Raw genomic sequence first — 18,581 nt, 5'->3', positions numbered from 1 at the left:
GAGGTGTTTCTCACTCCCAAGGACAGATGGTGGCTACAGAAGCAGTGAGAGAGAGGGGCAAGGCAGGGCCAGGCAGGATGCATTAGGAGCCAATGCCACAGCCACAGCCAGGAGCAGAGGTTTGCAGGCTGCAGTTTCCCCACATCCACCACTGGAAACTTTGGCTCATTTCCTACCCAAAAAGAAAAAAGTTGATAGACACAGAACCAAAAACAAAACAATTAAGGAGAGGCAAAAGAGAGACCAGGGAGATGGACAGGAATGGGAAGACATAAAGATAGGTAAGAGAGAGACTATAATCTCTGATTTACCGTGTCTCTCTTCAGATGTCATGGCTCAAAGCTCTAGATTTTGTTACAGATGTAAAACAAGAATGAAAAAAGAGAAAGGTAGCCAATCATTTCCTGTTTAGATCTTGAGAGAGCCAGAGATTTAGAAAAAACTACAGAAAAACAATTGTCCTCCAATTGACCTTAGATGAGACCTTGTGTTCTTAAAGGCCATGTCACACAAAGCTCCATGTTGAAAACAGAATATTACATTATGTGTTACATATAACCATAGAACGTCACAGAACAAAAAGAAGCCATTTGGCTCATTGTGTCTGTGTCAACACTTTGCGAGAATAATCTGAAAAGTAATCCCATAGCCTGTACCTTCCTCTGCTTCAAATGTTTATCCACTTTTACCAGGAGGTCCAATGGTCTCTACTTCAACAATTCAACAATTGCATATGGAAAAATCATGTTGTAACAACATGTTGCATAAAGAAATTTCTCCTAACCTCTCAGTGACTATTTTAAATTGATGGCTCCTCACCACTGACTCCTGAACAAAAGGAAACAATCTTTCCCTATTCACCCTATCAAAAACTTTCATAATTTTAAAAGTCTCTATTAAATATCTTAGTTTCCTCTGCCCCAGTAAAAAATAGCCACCGTATCTCATCTCTCATCATAACTTTAGTTTCTCATCCCTGATTTACTGGTTAAACTATGCTGTACACTATATATTGGTTTCAGGTCCTTTCTATGATGGAGCACCTTAAACTGCACACAATACTCTAATTGTGCACAGATTTGTCATCACCTCTTTGGCCTTGTACTCGATGCCACCACTTATAAAACCCAGAATACTATTTTTGTGCTGTCAGTGAATTTTTGATATTATGCTCCAAATCATCCATAAATATTTTTCTGTCTGTCGCGAGACTGGTTTCAACACGAAACTCTGTGAGATAAGGGAGCTCCAGTGCTTATCTATATACCCGTCCTCAAATCTGCTGAATCATTCCCCAATTGCTAACTGTACTGCACTTTACACTAACTGTCCTTGTTCTGTTTTATCTCAGCCTCCTTGGATTCTAATTCTTTGTGCTACTCTGCACATACACCCATTGATCCTTCACATTTTATGCTAACTATTCCACCATGCTTTATGTCTATTCGAACCCATTTAGCCTGTTATGGTACACTTTCCTACATTGTTGGTTGGAGCATAGGAGGTTCTGAAGCTGGAAGAGGCAAAAACAAGGCATTACATGCTACCACTGGTGAGGTGAGAGTGACTGCCCTTGACATCAAGGTAGCATTTGACCGAGTGTGACAACAAGGAGCCCTAGTAAAATTGAAGTCAAAGGGAATCAGGGCGAAAACTCTCCAGTGGATGGAGTCATACCTAGCACAAAGGAAGATGGTAGTGGTTGTTGGAGGCCAATCATCTCAGCCCCAGGACATTGCTGCAGGAGTTCCTCAGGGCAGTGTCCTAGGCCCAACCATCTTCAGCTGCTTCAAAAATGACCTTCCCTCCATCATAAGGTCAGAAATGGGGATGTTTGCTGATGATTGCACAGTGTTCAGTTCCATTCACAACCCCACAGATGATGAAGCAGTCCGTGTCCGCATGCAGCAAGACCTGGACAACATCCAGGCTTGGGCTGATAAGTGGCAAGTAACATTTGCGCCAGACAAATGCCAGGCAATGACCATCTCCAAAAAGAGAGAGACTAACTACTTCCCCTTGACATTCAACGGCATACCATTGCCGAATTCCCCACCATCATCATCCTGGGGGTCACCATTGACCAGAAACTTAACTGGACCAGTCACGTAAATACTGTGGCTACAAGAGCAGGTCAGAGGCTGGGTATTCTGCGGCGAGTGACTCACCTCCTGACTCCCCAAAGCCTTTCCACCATTTACAAGGCACAAGTCAGGAATGAGATGGAATACTGTCTACTTGCCCAGGTGAATGCAGCTCCAACAACACTCAAGAAGCTCAACACCATCCAGGACAAAGCAGCCCATTTGATTGGCACCCCATCCACCACCCTAAACATTCACTCTCTTCACCATCGGCGCACCATGTACCATCCACAGGATGCACTGCATCCTGCCAAGGCTTCTTGGTCAGTACCTCCCAAACCTGCGACCTCTACCACCTAGAAGGACAAGGGCAGCAGGCACATGGGAACAACACTACCTGCACGTTCCCCTCCAAGTCACACACCATCCCGGCTTGGAAATATATTGCTGTTCCTCCATCGTCGCTGGGTCAAAATCCTGGAACTCCCTACCTAACAGCACTGTAGGAGAACCTTCACCACACGGACTGCAGCGGTTCAAGAAGGCGGCTCACCACCACCTTCTCGGGGCAATTAGGGATGGGCACTAAATGCTGGCCTTGCCAGCGACGCCCACATCCCATGAACGAATAAAAAAACAGGGTGTGTAACAAGTGAACAAAGGTAGTTTTGATTATAAATATAATGGCAAAATGTTGATAGAAAAACGTGACATAAGGTGGCAACAGTAAGTAAGGATCTGTAGACAGGAAGTGCCTGCAGACGTTTTTAATATGCTATCATAGATATTACAGTTACTGTTCCTTTAATCAGCATGTATGCTATGCGCCCGCACAAATGTGAAAAACAGTACGAAGTATAGTCCCTGCACAATGCAACCTTACCCCTTACTAAAGAGTCAAATCCAATAAACGATTTACCCAAAAACAGCATCTTTTGGTCAACCCATGTTAGTTTCACAACAAAATCAGGATCTGGTTAAAGCCCACGAATGAATCTGTGCTTTGATGAATGCTGTCGCGGTTGTTCCAATTTTCCACATATTATAGTTTCGTGTGTGTCAATTCATCTGGAAATGAAATTATCTCTTTTATCAAATCATCACCGCCAAATAAAATCCGTCTGGATTGATTTAAATATATCATGAACCAATTGATGCCTGAGAAAATGTTTGGTTTCAAAGGGATGTCCTGAATAACCCGATCTCCGTTGATTAATGTCAGTTGCACATCCTGTAGTTTAGATTTGAGTCCACCTTAGAAAAAGTCAAATCAATAAATTTAACTCCAGGAAACCAAAGATTTCAATTCAACCGCAAAACATGTCCAAAGCTCGCTGTTTGCAGAGTTCCCTGTAATACCCAACTAATTTTAGCAAAGTTTTTAGCTCCGGGTCAACTATTATAAGTGTCAATCAATATCGAAATATAACGACAAAAACGAAAAGCTGGCCAAATACTTTGTTTGACTTCTATCCTCTCAATCTTTAGGTTTTATGTTTACAATCAAACACTAAAATCGAATTTAGCTCTTTAGAACGGTTTTAATGTACCATCCTGTTTTAAAGACCGCCATTGCTAAATATGACAGGAAAGTTTTGGTTAGTCGTATCTAAACGCGCAGAGAGAATATTGTGGTTCCAAAGAAAAGAAACTCCTTAATGTAACGTTCTTGGCAATTTAGATTTTCAACGATTCAAATACACAAGATCTTTTTGGTCTTCAGGCTGAAGAGTCAGATTGTCTTTTATTCATTTCAAGGTTAATGGAATTTTAAATTAAGTTAAGCACGAAGAATGGCAAGTGTTAGATTAGACTTTCTGACTGATCTACAGACTTCCTTTAAAATTATGGAATTGTAAAACCCATTTTCGTGGCAAGTACAAAACAAGAAACTTTCTGTGAAAGCTGAACCCTTTGTGTCAGTGCAATGAAACAATTAAAATAACATCTTCCAGCAGGTAACGTGCAATAGTATTATCTGTGACGCTAAATATCGTGTAATAAAGTAGTTTGTTTTCCTTTCCTTTGTATCATATAACAGCTCGCTTAATGTGACAAAACTTCAATACAATTGTTATACAATAACGTTGCATATCATCAGGATATATGCGTTCAAAATAATCCTTGATCGATTTAGATTCTTTAAATGCATTTACAAATATATATTTGTGATTGAGTGCAGGCTACCACTGTCTTCAAAATGGTTTAACATAAACCTCGGTCAGTCGACAAAAAAAGGATTCTGTTCGAAGTTGCAGCCTCCTGGATGCCGCGCCGAGCTGGCACAGCTCACTGTGTGACAGAGCGCACCTTGGTGCGAACTTCGTGTATTTCCGTGAGAGCCGAACACGGCGTCGGCTATTTTCGCTGCTGGACCCGAAGTCGAATTCCAGCATTTTCGTGGCCGCCCGAAGGTGACGTAATCAGTGTTCGCCGTCGGGTTGCAACTGATGACGAGCACACAAAAAACCAAGTTGGTTGTTGTGATGCTGACATTTTAACCAATAAACCGCCAAATTGTCGAGCGGGGGACCGGTTAGAATTTGAAGAGGGATATGACAGCTTTCATTGTGAGTACTGTACCTGCTGCAGGCTGACAGTGAAACAGGCCGGCGCTTTATGTGGTGTTTCGGATGCTTTCCTAAAATGGCGGTTATCCCTTCCACCTTCAGTGGGTTTGTTATATTTACAGAAATAGACTTTTTTTAATGAAACGATGTGGTTGACAAGACGGGTGAATGTAAATGAAGAGATGCCGACACAGGCCATTCTTCTAACCCAGAGTCGTAACCTGTTATGCAGTTTGTGCCTATACAGGACTGCTGGGGTTAAAGATTTAGAGAGCAGTGGTGTGTTTACAGGTTCAGTTTGTGCTAAATAATCCGCTCTACCGGCCAGATGGATAACGAAATTGCTTTTGATCAACCGCTTCTCCCCACTCTCAGCAATCTGAAAGGCTGAGTTAATTTTGCTGAAAATATTGAGATGATAGAAGTGAGAGACAATACAAGTCCTCTCAAAGCGTCTGTGTAATAATAAAGGTAAATAATTTATTGGATTTTTGTGCATTTTCATAACAAAAATGCAAGAGGATACTGGTGAACGGTGCTAGTTTCTCTTTTATGTACGTGTATATTACATTTTGTAAGTCAACAAATCACAAATTAGTTATTAGTATGAAAGGAGATTATACCAGTTGTGTATATCACTCCTTGATTGCAAATTATTTTCTAGAGTTTTTGAAGTATGCCCAAGGACATAGGAAAGCTCAGTCATGCCCATTAAGACTCTAGTGCAAATTCTCCAAGCCTTTCCGCATTCTTAGCAACCACTGGTATTAATTTTGTGATTATGACTAACTGAACTATGCTTTTATACCATGTAATACACACAAAAACGAATGCACTGTACTAGTATCAGTCATGCATACAGTTGTTGGATATTGACACAGTCCAGTTACCATAAAGCTGAGTACAGTACCACTTTGCTTTGGCAATTTTAGAATTATGCACAAACAGAATCTTCCATTTATAACTTTATACAATTAAAAAATGAAGATAAGTTTAAAAAATGTGGATTCATAGATTTAGTTTACAGTATTCTCTAAACTGAACATTTTTGAACCTCTAACAAAAATATGAAAAAAACATTCTTCTGTAAAATTTAAGCAATTTAAATTTAGGAATCCTGAAGTGTAGAAGCCAATGAAATAAGCACAGGGTGCTATGGAATATGTAGAGTTCATTTTGCTATGAATACTCTAGGGTTCAAAATTTGCAGTTTAGTATACTGCATGTTAAACATTTTGAGAAGAAACATATTTAAAAAGTTTAAATTATAATTATATAAAAAAACTCATGTAACTTAGTTACAGTTAGTGACTGTTTTGTCACAATGACTCCCTTAATCCACCGTAACAAAAATAAACTGTCAGAGTTCTGGAATCCGAATGCTGTAATCCAAGTGGATAAAATACTAGTCGGAGGGCTTGTCTTGATATCTTAATCTCATCTGATTTTTAATTGTGTGGGTCATATTTGTTGGCATGAAATGGAATGATTTTTTTTGCATCACCCATGTATCTTAAGTGATTATTGACAACACAGCCGACCTGTATCAACGGTGATGTCACAATGACTGTTGGCACCACACCTAACCACGCGTCACATTATTGACACTGCACGGTTTAGGATTAGTGGTTGGGATTACAGTGTTGGGGTTAGAAAGCGCTATTGACTCCACCATTGTCAGTAGACATGCCCATAAGCATTTTAATGTATTAAAGATATGCCTTCTATTTAGGTACATGAAACTTGAAGGACCTGTTTCGGTTGCACAGTTTTTGTGCCACGGAGGAATTTGTATCTTTAATGGTCAAAATGCATCGGACATGCCATTGTCTAGTCAGGACTGGGTGAAACTCTGTATCTGTTTATTTAAGTGCATGCAGAGAACTCTGCTCTTGGGTTCTCGGGCCGGGCATCTCTGAAACGTTTCTGGGGCTGGGCAGTTGCGGAACGGTTCTGGGGCTGCGTAGCTGCGGAACGGTTCTGGGGCTGGGCAGCTTTAACTTGTATCTTGAATCTAAATTGTTTATTTTAAGTTGTAACTCTCTTATTTGTGACTTCACATTAACCTTCCAAGCCTCCTAAAAATACATCTTTTCCCTCATGCCCTCTGTCTTTCCTCTCCCCACCCTTTCTAAATTCTTTGTGTCTTGTTTGGTGTCCACTGCCTGTTCTGGTTGTAGATGCAGTTGATGGATGTGTTTGGCATGAACTTTAAAAAAAAAAAAAAAAAATTTCTGGCTGAAAAGTGGGTAAAACAAATTGAGCACTGTTCGGGCATCCTTTACTTTGTAACTTGCAGATTTCACTTGGCAGCTGAGAGCAAATAGGAGTGCTGTGCAGTGGAGTGTTCATTAGAGTATTACTGGACTGTGTCGTAGGATTTTGTATCTGTTGCTAGAATTTTTAAAATGAAAGATAGAAGGAACTTGTGGTAGATGGAAAATGAGAGAAAAAAAATCAAAGATTTATAAAGAACTATGAACCAAGAAAAGGCTGAGAAAACTACAAATGATATTTGGCTATCTGTGGTTCTGCATAACTGTATTTGAATAAACTAACTTGTAACCCTTTAAGCTTTGGGATCTGACATGCACCGAAATTTTCAGATACACTGTTGTTTTAAATTGCAGAGACTGGCACCAGCCTGTACATCCACTAGTTTGTGTCAGCAAGCTTATAATACACTGTCAGCCTTCGCTCAGTGGTAGCACTCTTCCCTCTGAGTTGGAAGGTCGTGGGTTCAAGTTGCACTCCAGAGTTGAGCACATAATCTAGCTGACACTTCAGGGAGTGTCAGAAGTGCTGTCTTTTGGATGAGACGTTAAACTGAGGCGCCGTTGACCCTCTCGGGTGGATGTTAAAGATCCCATGGCACTATTCGAAGAAGAGCAGGGCTGTTCTCCTGGTGGCCTGGCTGATGTGAATCTCTCAACCAACATCACTAAAACAGATTATCTGGTCATGAATCGCATTGCTGTTTGTGGGATCTTGCTGTGCACAAATTGGCTGCCATGTTTCCCTACATTACATCAGTGACTACACTTCAAAAGTACTTCATTGGTTGTAAATCTGAGGTCACGAAAGCTGCTATGTAAATGCAGGTTTTTTCCTTTCCCTTAAATGGATCCCTGTTGCTGTTTTCTTAGCAAATTATCTATATGCACAATTATATTGCTACTTTTTTTGAGGCAAACAAGATTTGTTAGAAATAGAATTGCACTGTATTTTAATTCAGTAACTCTCTGCAAGCTACTGAACATATAACTTTTCTTCCCCTGGGTTTTCTTGTGTTGTGTAAGGGTTTCCTCCTAATTTTTCTTTTTCTCCAATTGGCTAGGGGCTTGTCAGGCAGAAAAAAGAAAATATTAATGAATGAGAAACTCTAACAACAAAAATTCAACTTAAGGCTAAAATTAAAAAATCCACAAAGTTAATTTATTATCGGGGAGGTAGTAATATACAAAGTTCACCAGGAGTAAATCACCTATATACTGATATATAATTTTCCTATGCATTTTGTGGAAGTAATTTGCCCCCAAAGTACAATGCAAAAGTTTTAGATTGAGAGGATAGTTTGGATAACCTTAGTTCCAAATTAATGAACTATTATCAACTGTCAGATTCCCCATGTACACTGATGACATACAACTCTACCTCAACGCCACCTCTCTCAACTCTTCTACTGCCTCTGATTTGTCATGCTGATTGTCTGATATCCAGTATTGGATGAGCAGAAATTTCCTCCAATTAAATATTGGAAAAACTGAAGCCATTGATTTCGGTTCCCACCACAAACTCAGTTCCCTAGCCACCGACTCCATCTTCTCATTGGCCAGTGTCTGAGACTGACCCATACTATTTGCAACCTTGGTGTCCTATTTGACCCTGATCTGAGCTTCAAACCCCATATCCTCTCCATCACCAAGACTGCCTACTTCCACCCCCATAACATTGCCTGTCTCTGCTCTTGTCTCAGCCTATCTGCTGCTGAAACCCTCATCTATGTTTTTGTTACCTCTAGACTCGACTATTGCAATGCTCTTCTAGCCAATCTCCCACCTTGTACCCACCTTAAACTTGAGCTCATCCAAAACTCTCCTAACTTGCACCGTCCCGTTCATCCACCACCCCTGTGCTCGCTGACCTACATTGGCTCCCAGTCCGGCAACGCCTCAATTTTAAAATTCTCGTTTCCAAATCCCTCCATGGCGTTGCCCCATCCTATGTCTGTAACCTCCTCCAGTGCTACAACCCTCCGAAATCTCTGCGCTCCTCCAATTCTGGCCTCTTGCGCATCCCCAGTTTTTATTGCTCCATCATTGGCGGATGTGCCTTCAGCTGCCTAGGTCCTAAACTCTGAAATTCCCTCCCTTCTCTCTACCTCTCTCTCATCCTTTTAAGATGCTCCCTGGAACCTACCTCTTTGACCAAGCTTTTAGTCACCTGTCCTAATATCGCCTTATGTGTCCCGATGTCAAATTTTGTTTGATAAGGCACCTGTGAAATGCCTTGGGACGTTCCACTATGTTAAAGGTACTATATAAATGCAAGTTGTTATTAAAATTAGGTGCATAGATAAGTGTTTACACTGAATTTAAGCAGTAGGAAAGTAGTGATGATTTTTAGCTTTCAAGGTCAAAGCTAGCAATGTAGATAGCATAGATATTAGATAATAATTCTGTTCACTGTGCTAACATGATATAAGGAAAGATCAAATCTCACTGGATTGCTGCAGTTTTTTTATGCATTGGCTGCATCTTTTGTAGTTCTGGCACAATGTAACTATCATGGGAGTGTATTATTGATCATTTGCACTCCTGCTGATGCAGCAAGTGTTTGCTGCAGTAATGGATTTTGCAACCTTGATCACAGTGCAGTGTTCTCCATACAAGCTGTTGAAGGGTGTGGCAGGCACAGATTTTCTTAATGCATGCTGTAGCAGTTTTGTATGATTTATTTTGACTATTTCGCTCTGCAATATTAAGCACTAAGATAGATGATTAAGCATGGATTTTTTTTTCCTAATGGGGAGTGGAATGAAGGACAAACTAGGAACGTTGGTCTATTGATGTCTCACAAATGGAGTGTTACATAAAAATCATGGTTTTTAATTTTTTTTAAATTATGAGGTATATTAACACTCTAAGTACCAGAAATTGGCTTTTATTCATTTCTCCTTAATATTAAATATTTCCAGATAATTAACAGGGTTTAACTTTAAATTATATGATGGGGTACAATTGTGTTTTATCCTGCCATTGACAACCTCAAAAATAACTATCAAGGAAAGAATTGAATAACTAGGGACCTCAACATGTCAGATATCAAAATACCATAACAGATAGCAAGATAATAAAGCATCAAAAGTTAACATGTTAATAATGGAAGTATTTTGCAGTACATACTAGAACTTAATTCAGCCTTGGCTCAATGATAGTACTCTCGCCTCGGAGTCAGAAAGTCATGTGTTAAAGCCCCACTCCAGAACTTGAGCACATAATTTAGGCTGACACTTTAGTACAGTACTCCGGGAGAAGTGTGTTGATAGAGGTGCTATTTTTCAGATAAAACGTTAAACCAAATGGCCCCATCTTCCCTATCAGGTGGGCGTAAAAGATCCCATGGTAGTATTTGAAGAAGAGCAAGGGAGTTTCCTCTGATGTTCTGGCCAATGTTTATCCTTCGACCAGTGCCACCTAAAACAGATTATCTGTCATTCATTCATTTGCTGTTTGTGGGACCTTGCTGTACACTAATTTGGCTGCAGCATTTGCCTACAAAGTAACTGTAATAACACTATGCATTGGCTGTAATGTGCTGTAGGACGTCCTAAAGGTGCCATTATAAATGCAAGTTCTTTCTTATTTTACAACCAGAGAGTTCATCCAAGTCAAAATTGAGATGTAAAAAACATGTAGCCTAATGAATAACTAAACTGACTGTCCTTAGTTGAACCTTGGTGCAGTCAGTATAGTACACAGTGTTAGCTGTGGCTCAGTTGGTAGCACTCTCGCCTCCGAGTCAGCAGGTTGTGGTTTTAAGTCCCACTCCAGAGACTTGAGCGCAAAATCTAGACTGAACTCCAGTGCAGTATTGAGGGAGCGCTGCATTGTCAGAGGTGCCGTCTTTCAGATGAGACGTTAAACCGAGACCCTGTCTGCTCTCTCAGTTGGATGTAAAAGACCCCATGGCACTATTCGAAGAAAAGCAGGGGTGTTCTTCCCAGTGTCCTGGCCAATGTTTACCCCTCAACCAACACCACTTCTTAAAAAAAAAATAGATTATCTGGTCATTATCTTAATGCTGTTTGTGGGACCCAGCTGTGTGCAAATTGGCTGCTGCGTTTCCCTACATTACAACAGTGACTACACTTCAAAAGTACTTAATTGGCTGTAAAGTGACTTGGAACATCCTGAGATCATGAAGGGCGCTACATAAATGCAAGATCTTTCTTCTTTTACTCTGATATGGTTTTTGCAGCACTGGTGGTTGTGCGGAGCAATTTGGAGAGTGGTAGAAATGAATTGCAGAAAAGGCAGATAATTGATGACGGGTAAGCATTTCTATCAATTGTTTGTTCAGAAAGAAAAATGACATAAGTTTGCAGAGATGGAAGGGACATCTCAAATACATACAATTCTGATGAAACATTCCAAAAACAAATGTAAAGCCCAAGTTGTTTCAGCTATCTCAAGATTTTGTCTTAATCTGTTGGAGGTATCTACTCTGGAAGTACATTGGAACTGACAGTAGATTCAAAGGGAAATAAGTTCTCAATAGAGTAGTAAAGAGAAACCTTTAGAATTGCTACCCACGTGGCTTTTAAGCTTTCTGGTTTGTCCATATTTTTTTCCCGGTATAGAAAACGTGGGGCAGGGACATCCAAGGATTAGCAGCACTAGTGAGAAGGATGTCTATAACTTGAGTTTGTCCTTTTAAATTCGTAAATACATCCTTTGGAAACTTTGACACATGCTTATTTGACCCCATGGCCTCCAAGTTATAAAATTCATTAGCCAAGTACTTGAGTGACTGGTTAATTATCTAACTGGTAATGAAAATTAAAGTGCAATAAAGCTTTATAGATTGCATTCCATAGTTTGTTTTTCAGTTTAGGGGGTAGTCTTATTTTCATTTACTCTTTTAGTTTCTTCCACCTCTCTCTAGGTATTCTTTTAGAGAAAAGGCAAGCAGGTAATTTAGGAGATGTGGGCAGAATAGACACTTGATGGCTGACATCAGGAGCTCACTTTTTCAGAAAATCAACAACATACGACTGCAGCCTACTGTTTCGTGGCACTCAAAATGCTGAAGACATTTCTTAATTTTGATATTCTGTTCCATCAAGCTAGTTTTGCTGTACTTGTTTCTCAATTCCAAAATTTCTCAGTTTCTTGTTCATAGAGAGCTGGCTATGTTTCAGCTGGCAGGAAGCTCCCAAATCAGCAGTATAAGCTGTCCTTCTGAGATATTGGCAGGCCTCATGGAGAATGATGGCCAGCTTTCTCCACACCCACATAATTGTTGCCTGCTGACCCTGTAACTATTGCAGTTGCAGGTACAAGATTGAGAAGACTATAGGTGCTTCCACCATTGTATTCATTTTCTCTTCAGTGGCTTTTCCATTTCTTGGCTTTCCTGTACACCTATTAAGCAGATGCTTTTTGGTTCTACAAAGACTGGAAGACGTTAAAGATTTAACAGTTTTTAAGGAGTGTACTTACTTAAAAATTGTTAAATCTTTAACTTCTTTGAGTTCTGACGAAAAGTCTTCGAACTGAAACGTTAACTGTTCCTTTCTCCACAGATGCTGCCTGACTTGTTGAGTGTTTCCAGCATTTTCTGTTTTTATTTCAGACTTCCAGCATCCGCTGTATTTTGCTTTTGACCATTTAGATTATACTGCCTCTCCATGTTGTTCCTCCCAAAGTGCATCACTTCACACTTATCTGCATTAAATTGCATCTGCCATGTGTCTGCCCATTTTACCATTCTGTCTATATCCTCCTGAAGTTTGCTATTATCCTGCTCGTCATTTACTACGTTGCCAAATTTTGTATCAGACTGTCACAAAATGGCAGCAGATTTTTATGCTTTTTATTTTTATATAAAGGAAATCTGTATGATTTTGTCAGTTTATGGAATATTTGATGGAATAGCCAGCCATAATTTGTATTTGTTCAGTGAAGTGAACTGTAGTTTTTGGCCTGGGAGAATTGAACTTGCAACTGCACTTACTAGAACTGGAACAAGATTTTTGAATAACATTAAGGGGAAAAATATGCTGCACTTGTATTGCTTTTTATCATGTTCTATGTCCCATGTCCCAAGTGCTTCACAACCAATTAATTACTTTTGAAGCACAGTCACTGTTGGTATGCAGGAAAACATGGCAGCCAATTTGAAGACAACAAAGTTTCTTAAATAGAAAATTAGATGAATGACCTGTTGACCTGTTATTGATGGTGTTGATTGATGGAGGAATGTTGGGCTTCAACCCACAACCTGCTGACTCAGTAATGGGGGAGCTATTGACTAAGTCGAGCTGAAACTTAGCCAGGCAATAGTTACACTTCCAGTACATTGCTTAATGATGAAAACATAATGGGCCAGAATTTACTGTTAAAATACCAGTGAGGCAAACCGTGTTCACTGTTATACCCAAATGAGACAGCAACTTCAGGCGAGGGCACGTTCGCAGTTAAACGTGAAAATCCAAAAGTTGCTGTTTGAGGTGCACCGTTCCGCCATCAGCTTTGCAAAAACGGCATCTCGCTGTCTGACTCACCATTCATTTACATTGAATGGTGTGAAGTTCCTGTATTTGCATGGTAGATACAAACTAAACTCACCACAGAAAGTAAGGGCTTGTCTTTTCAGTCTGAGTACCCTTTTTAACGGTGTGATTAATGTTAAACAACCTCGCTGGCACTAAAAATTTATTTTTACAAGTGTGGAGTCTCATTCCTTTATGTTTTAATTGTTGTTGGAGATTTAAAAAAAATAGTTAAATGCATTTTTTTTACTTTTTCTTTCTGTCTTTTTTCTCTTTCTCTTAATCCAATCTTTCTTTCCTTCTCTCTTTATTTTGCTTTCTGCACTGATTTGACATTGAATTCACTATTCTAATTGACACTTCCTGGTTCATTCTGCCCTGCTCATTAGCAATTCTTCAATCTGACTGGTTAAGGAGATACACAGCTGCTTGCCCTGTTCACACAGGTCCCAGATGCCCTGTAGAGGGCGCCACAATGTTTTGATTTCTAATTTACAGCAACTCGCTGTACAAAGTCTCATGGAAAGTATATGGGCAAGGGCAAGTCTAATGAATGGCGGGCGTCGTTCGTTCACCGGCTACATTAAATTCTGGCCCATTTTCTTTTTGAATCTGTTCATTTGTTGTCTAAACTAGTGTTCTGAAAATATGCAATTTCCTCCAGGATTTCCTGAATTTTTGTATTTTAAACTATCAAAATTAAAATGTCTTTTTTTTTAGAATTACGCTTGCAATTCAGGTTATATAATTTTTCATATATAATAGAAACTGATATTTATCACACCATTATGTTTTGTTTTCTGTTCAGAGTGAACAATTAATCTTTTAGAGAAATATTTTTGTCTTTTGGTAAGAAATCACTAACACTCAACTGTCAGTCAGCATTGTGAGCTCATGCAACTTTCTGCAGGCAATTTTTAGAAACCTAATTTTGTTAAGAACGGCAACAAAATGAACAACCACAGTGTACTTGTAATAATGCTGTTTTTGCACTTCTCAATTAACTAACAAGTGGGCTAACTGGTGTAAGTGATGAACAGTTAATCCAGCTGTGGAGGGTCAAAAAATGAAACATTTAAAATGGATGATGTGTTTGGAAAGCCCAGTTTACTACTTAAGCCATAGAGGTCCTTGTAGGTGGCACCATGGAGATGTGTAATTACTTTGAGAAATGAATCAATGAATTTCCATGACTAACCGAGGACCCTGTAAGGTGCCTTTATATGGAGGTGAAGGCTATGTACGGGGATGTATTTAGGTGATAAATAGAGGTTTTTTTAAATTCAGTTTTATGCAGTACATTTAATTAAAACATTTTTCTTCTGAATTGCATGTGTAATTTTTATCATATGTATGTTTGAAGTGTTTAATATATCAAAAATTAATTTGATATTTTAGCAATAATCTACTATGTTTATATGTAATATAGCTGTTCATTAGTCCATGTAGACCATGTCATATTTTTACTCTAACAAAATTAACAAACATCCAGAAAGTATGTGTGACATACTTTCAACTACAGCAAATTTAGGATGTTTTTTATACCATAAGAAGTGTAATGTATCTGGCATCAAGCACTATGGGGCCTTCCTCTCCCCTGCCAAAATCACTCATTACTCTAGGATCGTGCTCGTGCTCGAATGAAAGGATCACTTCCAGCTTCTTTTCTCCACTACAGACTATTTCCTTAACCTCTCTCCTGCCCCCACATCCAACAAGTGCGAGGAGCTCATGGACTTCCTTGTCACTAAGATTTAGACCATCCATTCAGCTGCCTCTGCTACACCAGCAGCAGCACCCCCCCCCCCCCCCCACCAACCTTGCCTGCCCTAGCCCTGAACCTATATCTTTCTCTAACTCTCTCCTATCTCCCCTCATGTCCTCTCCAAGCTTTTGTCCATGAGACCCACCTCCTGCTCTCTCGACTCTCTTCCCACTAAACTGCTGACCACGCAACTTCCCTTACTCCCCATGCTCGCTGACATTATAAATGGTTTCTTCTCAGGTACCGTCACCTTCCCTTTCCCGTCATTTGTTCATATTTGTTCAAATATCCCACCCTCAACCCCTCTGTCCTTACAAACCGCCCCATCTCTGACCTCCCTTTCCTCTCCAAAGTCCTTGACCATGTTGTCACCAACCAAATCCATGCTCATCTTTCCCGCAGTTCCGTGTTTGAATCTTTCCAATCAGGTTTTCACCCCTGCCGCAGCACTCAAACGGCCTGAATCAAAATCAGAAATGAGACCCTCTATGACTGACTGTGTTGCACTATCCCTCCTTGTCCTTCTTGACCTTTCTGTAGCCCATGATCATGGTTGAGCACATCACCTGCCTCCAGAGCCTCTCCTCCATTGACCAGCTGAGTGGGACTGCTCTTGGTTGGTTCCACCCTCTCCTATCCAATCGTAGCCAGCGCATCTCCAGCAATGGCTTCTCTTTTCACCCCCACACTGTTACCTCTGGAGTCCCCCAAGAATCTCTCCTTGGCTTCCTCCTCTTCTCAGCTACATGCTGTCCCTCTGCAACAAGATCTGAAGACATGCGGCCAGCTTCCACACGTACACTGACGACAACCAGCTTTACGTCACTATCACCTCTCTCAACCCCTCCACTGCCTCTGTGTTGTCGACCAGCTTGTCTACCATCCAGTCCTGGACAAGCCGCAAATTTTTCAAGTTAAACGTTGGTAAGACCGAATCTATCGTCTTTGCATAACAACTCCCATTTCTTGCCTCCAATTCCAGCCCCTTCCCCGGCCACTGTCTCAGGTTAAAGCCGATTGTTCGCCACTTCAGCATCCTATTTGATCTGAAGCTGCGCTTCTAACCCCATATCCTCTCAATCACCAAGACTGCATACTTCCATCTCCGTAACACTGCCCATCTCCGCATGATACTGTAACATCTAAAATCTTGTAATGATAGCCGAATGGTTCTTTGGAGAGGGTATTTGCATTACATTTGTCTAATTATGTTTTCTACTTTGATTTTGTATGCAGACTCATCCATCAGTGAGGGTTAAAGGAACAGAGCATAACTACAATCCAGTTCTCTGCCAGGATGAGAAATGTTCTGCTAATTCTAAAGGTGGCCACATGCACTGTCCCTTTTGTAGTGTGACTGAAGCCTACCAGGATCCTGTCATCTTGAGAGCACATTACAGAGTTAAACATGTTGATAAAGGGCTTGATTTTGCAGGTAAGGCAAACTCCACGTTGATGCTTTAGATCCCACAGATTTTTTTTTCTCTGTTGTTGCATTATTTCCTCTGAAAAGTGTTGAAAGGGGTAAATTAAAACAGACTCTTACACAAGCCTGGCACTGGATAGTTAGATATCATAAATAATAATGGAAAATGCTGGAAATATACAGAAGGTCCGCCAGCATCTATGAAGAGAAAAGACATGTAATGAAACATAATGGAAGCCATGTTCTGACCCACAAACCATTTCACCTGTTTTACAACTTACTCCTGTGGAGCAATTAGTGCTTCCAGTCTCAGCACATTACAAAGAAGTAGATCTCTGAAGGAGTCTGTAAAACCATATAGATATATTGAGCAAAATGATTTAAAAAAGAGACAAGTAGCAAACATGCAGTGAGAGAATCTGAAGTTACTGATGGTCTTTCAGAGAGATCTTGTGCTATCTGAATAGCAGGCCTCCACACTGCAGCTGTGTAATATATGTGTATGTGGCGGATGACTCACCATTACCTCGTGGCTTGTGGTTTCAGACTGACTCAAACCTCGAAACCAACTACATTCACGTATTGATAAAGTATAGAATCACTTTGATCCTTCTCTTCAATTGCAGAATAGCACTGACAGAGATCTGGCAGCAAGTTGCTTGCTTGCTTTCTTGGGCAGGGAAAAGTATATGATCTTGCAGAGTGTAATGGTAGCAGATATATAAAAAAATACGAAGCAAATGTTTTATGGTTTCTTGTATTTCTTTTGTTACACGTTTTGACATTCAGCAGCGAAGCTCTACCCAATGTCCATTTTAGTGGAACTTTGATTTATTTTTTGCAAATAAATCAGAAGACTAGATCGAGTCAGGCATGGGTGATAAAAACTGGTCATAAAAATCTGACTGCATCAGATCTAAGAGAGTGACTACATGCAATTAAATGCATGTACGGATAGCAGTATAAGATGCAAGCAAAATATTGTATAGGTAATTAAAATACTGTACAGTAGAACCTCGGGGGAGATGGGGCCCTTCTATTACGGTGGATAATTGAGTTTCCACTGTAAAAAGAAAGTATATAGTACCAAACTTGCACATTTTGAAAATTCAAGGCTGTTCCGTACGCTCTGTTAAATATTTTATTTATGGTTGATTATAGTTGTAAATTTGCCTCGATTAGTTCATCTTAAAGCCTGTAATAATTTTACTATAAAACTGAATTTGATATAAAGTTGAATGTCAGTTGTCACACTACAATGTTGAAATAAAATAGTTTTCTTCTAAATTTACAGCACCATTGTTTCTGACATTTTAACTTACAATTTATGTAAGCTTTAAATATAATCTAATATATTACTGTGAATTTTGTACCTGATCAGACTGATAAACCAGGGATATGCTAGTCTTGCACTGTCTTTGTGTGCATTTCCACTGGTCTATATTAACAATTTAGTTTCCAGCTTAGGTTGCTCGGCTCCTGTCTGTCTGGAACTTTAACTGGCCTGTCCAGGAGAGAGCTCAGCGCATACCTGGACATATGTTAGAAATTTAAATGTTTAGCGATTCGAGAGGGGAGAATTCCTGCTCTCTCTAATTTAAGTTGAGGTTTACAACATGCTCAGGAGATCAACTGGACCTCTTCATGATGCTATGCGGTGTCAAACTAAAGCAGCGTGAGACTACTGCATCCAGGGTAGTCCCTCACTACTTTGCTTCAGAGTAATACTGGCGAAATACATCAATTTGTTTCTAAAGATGATGGTTACCTGAAGGAAAACCTAACTGGGTGGTACTTACCCCATAGTCCTGCATCTTCTTCCTCTGCATCAAATATTTATCGATCTTTCTCTTAAAAGATGCAATGGTCTGTGCCTCAATCACACTCTGTGGCAAAACATTCCATGCTTCAACAGCCCTTTGCATGTCACAGAATAATTGAATATAATTTAATTTCTGTC

The 18,581-nt window shown here is 40.0% G+C and overlaps 1 protein-coding gene across 2 annotated transcripts in view; it reads left to right on the top strand.

The window, feature by feature from the left end:
• Positions 1–4,529: 4,529 nt before the first annotated feature.
• The window catches only part of zgc:193801 (uncharacterized protein LOC564476 homolog), a 75,977-nt gene continuing 61,925 nt past the window's right edge, over positions 4,530–18,581 (top strand). For both annotated transcript variants that reach the window (XM_068005913.1, XM_068005912.1), the window contains exons 1-2: positions 4,530–4,654; positions 16,432–16,630. In XM_068005913.1, the coding sequence (XP_067862014.1) occupies positions 4,640–4,654; positions 16,432–16,630 (214 nt within the window). In that variant the 5' untranslated portion in view covers positions 4,530–4,639. The remainder of the gene's footprint in view (positions 4,655–16,431; positions 16,631–18,581) is intronic.

The sequence above is a fragment of the Heptranchias perlo genome, chromosome 25, assembly GCF_035084215.1.
Source record: "Heptranchias perlo isolate sHepPer1 chromosome 25, sHepPer1.hap1, whole genome shotgun sequence".
Classification (NCBI taxonomy): Eukaryota; Metazoa; Chordata; class Chondrichthyes; order Hexanchiformes; family Hexanchidae; genus Heptranchias; species Heptranchias perlo.
This window is presented reverse-complemented; position numbering and strand designations above follow the sequence as displayed.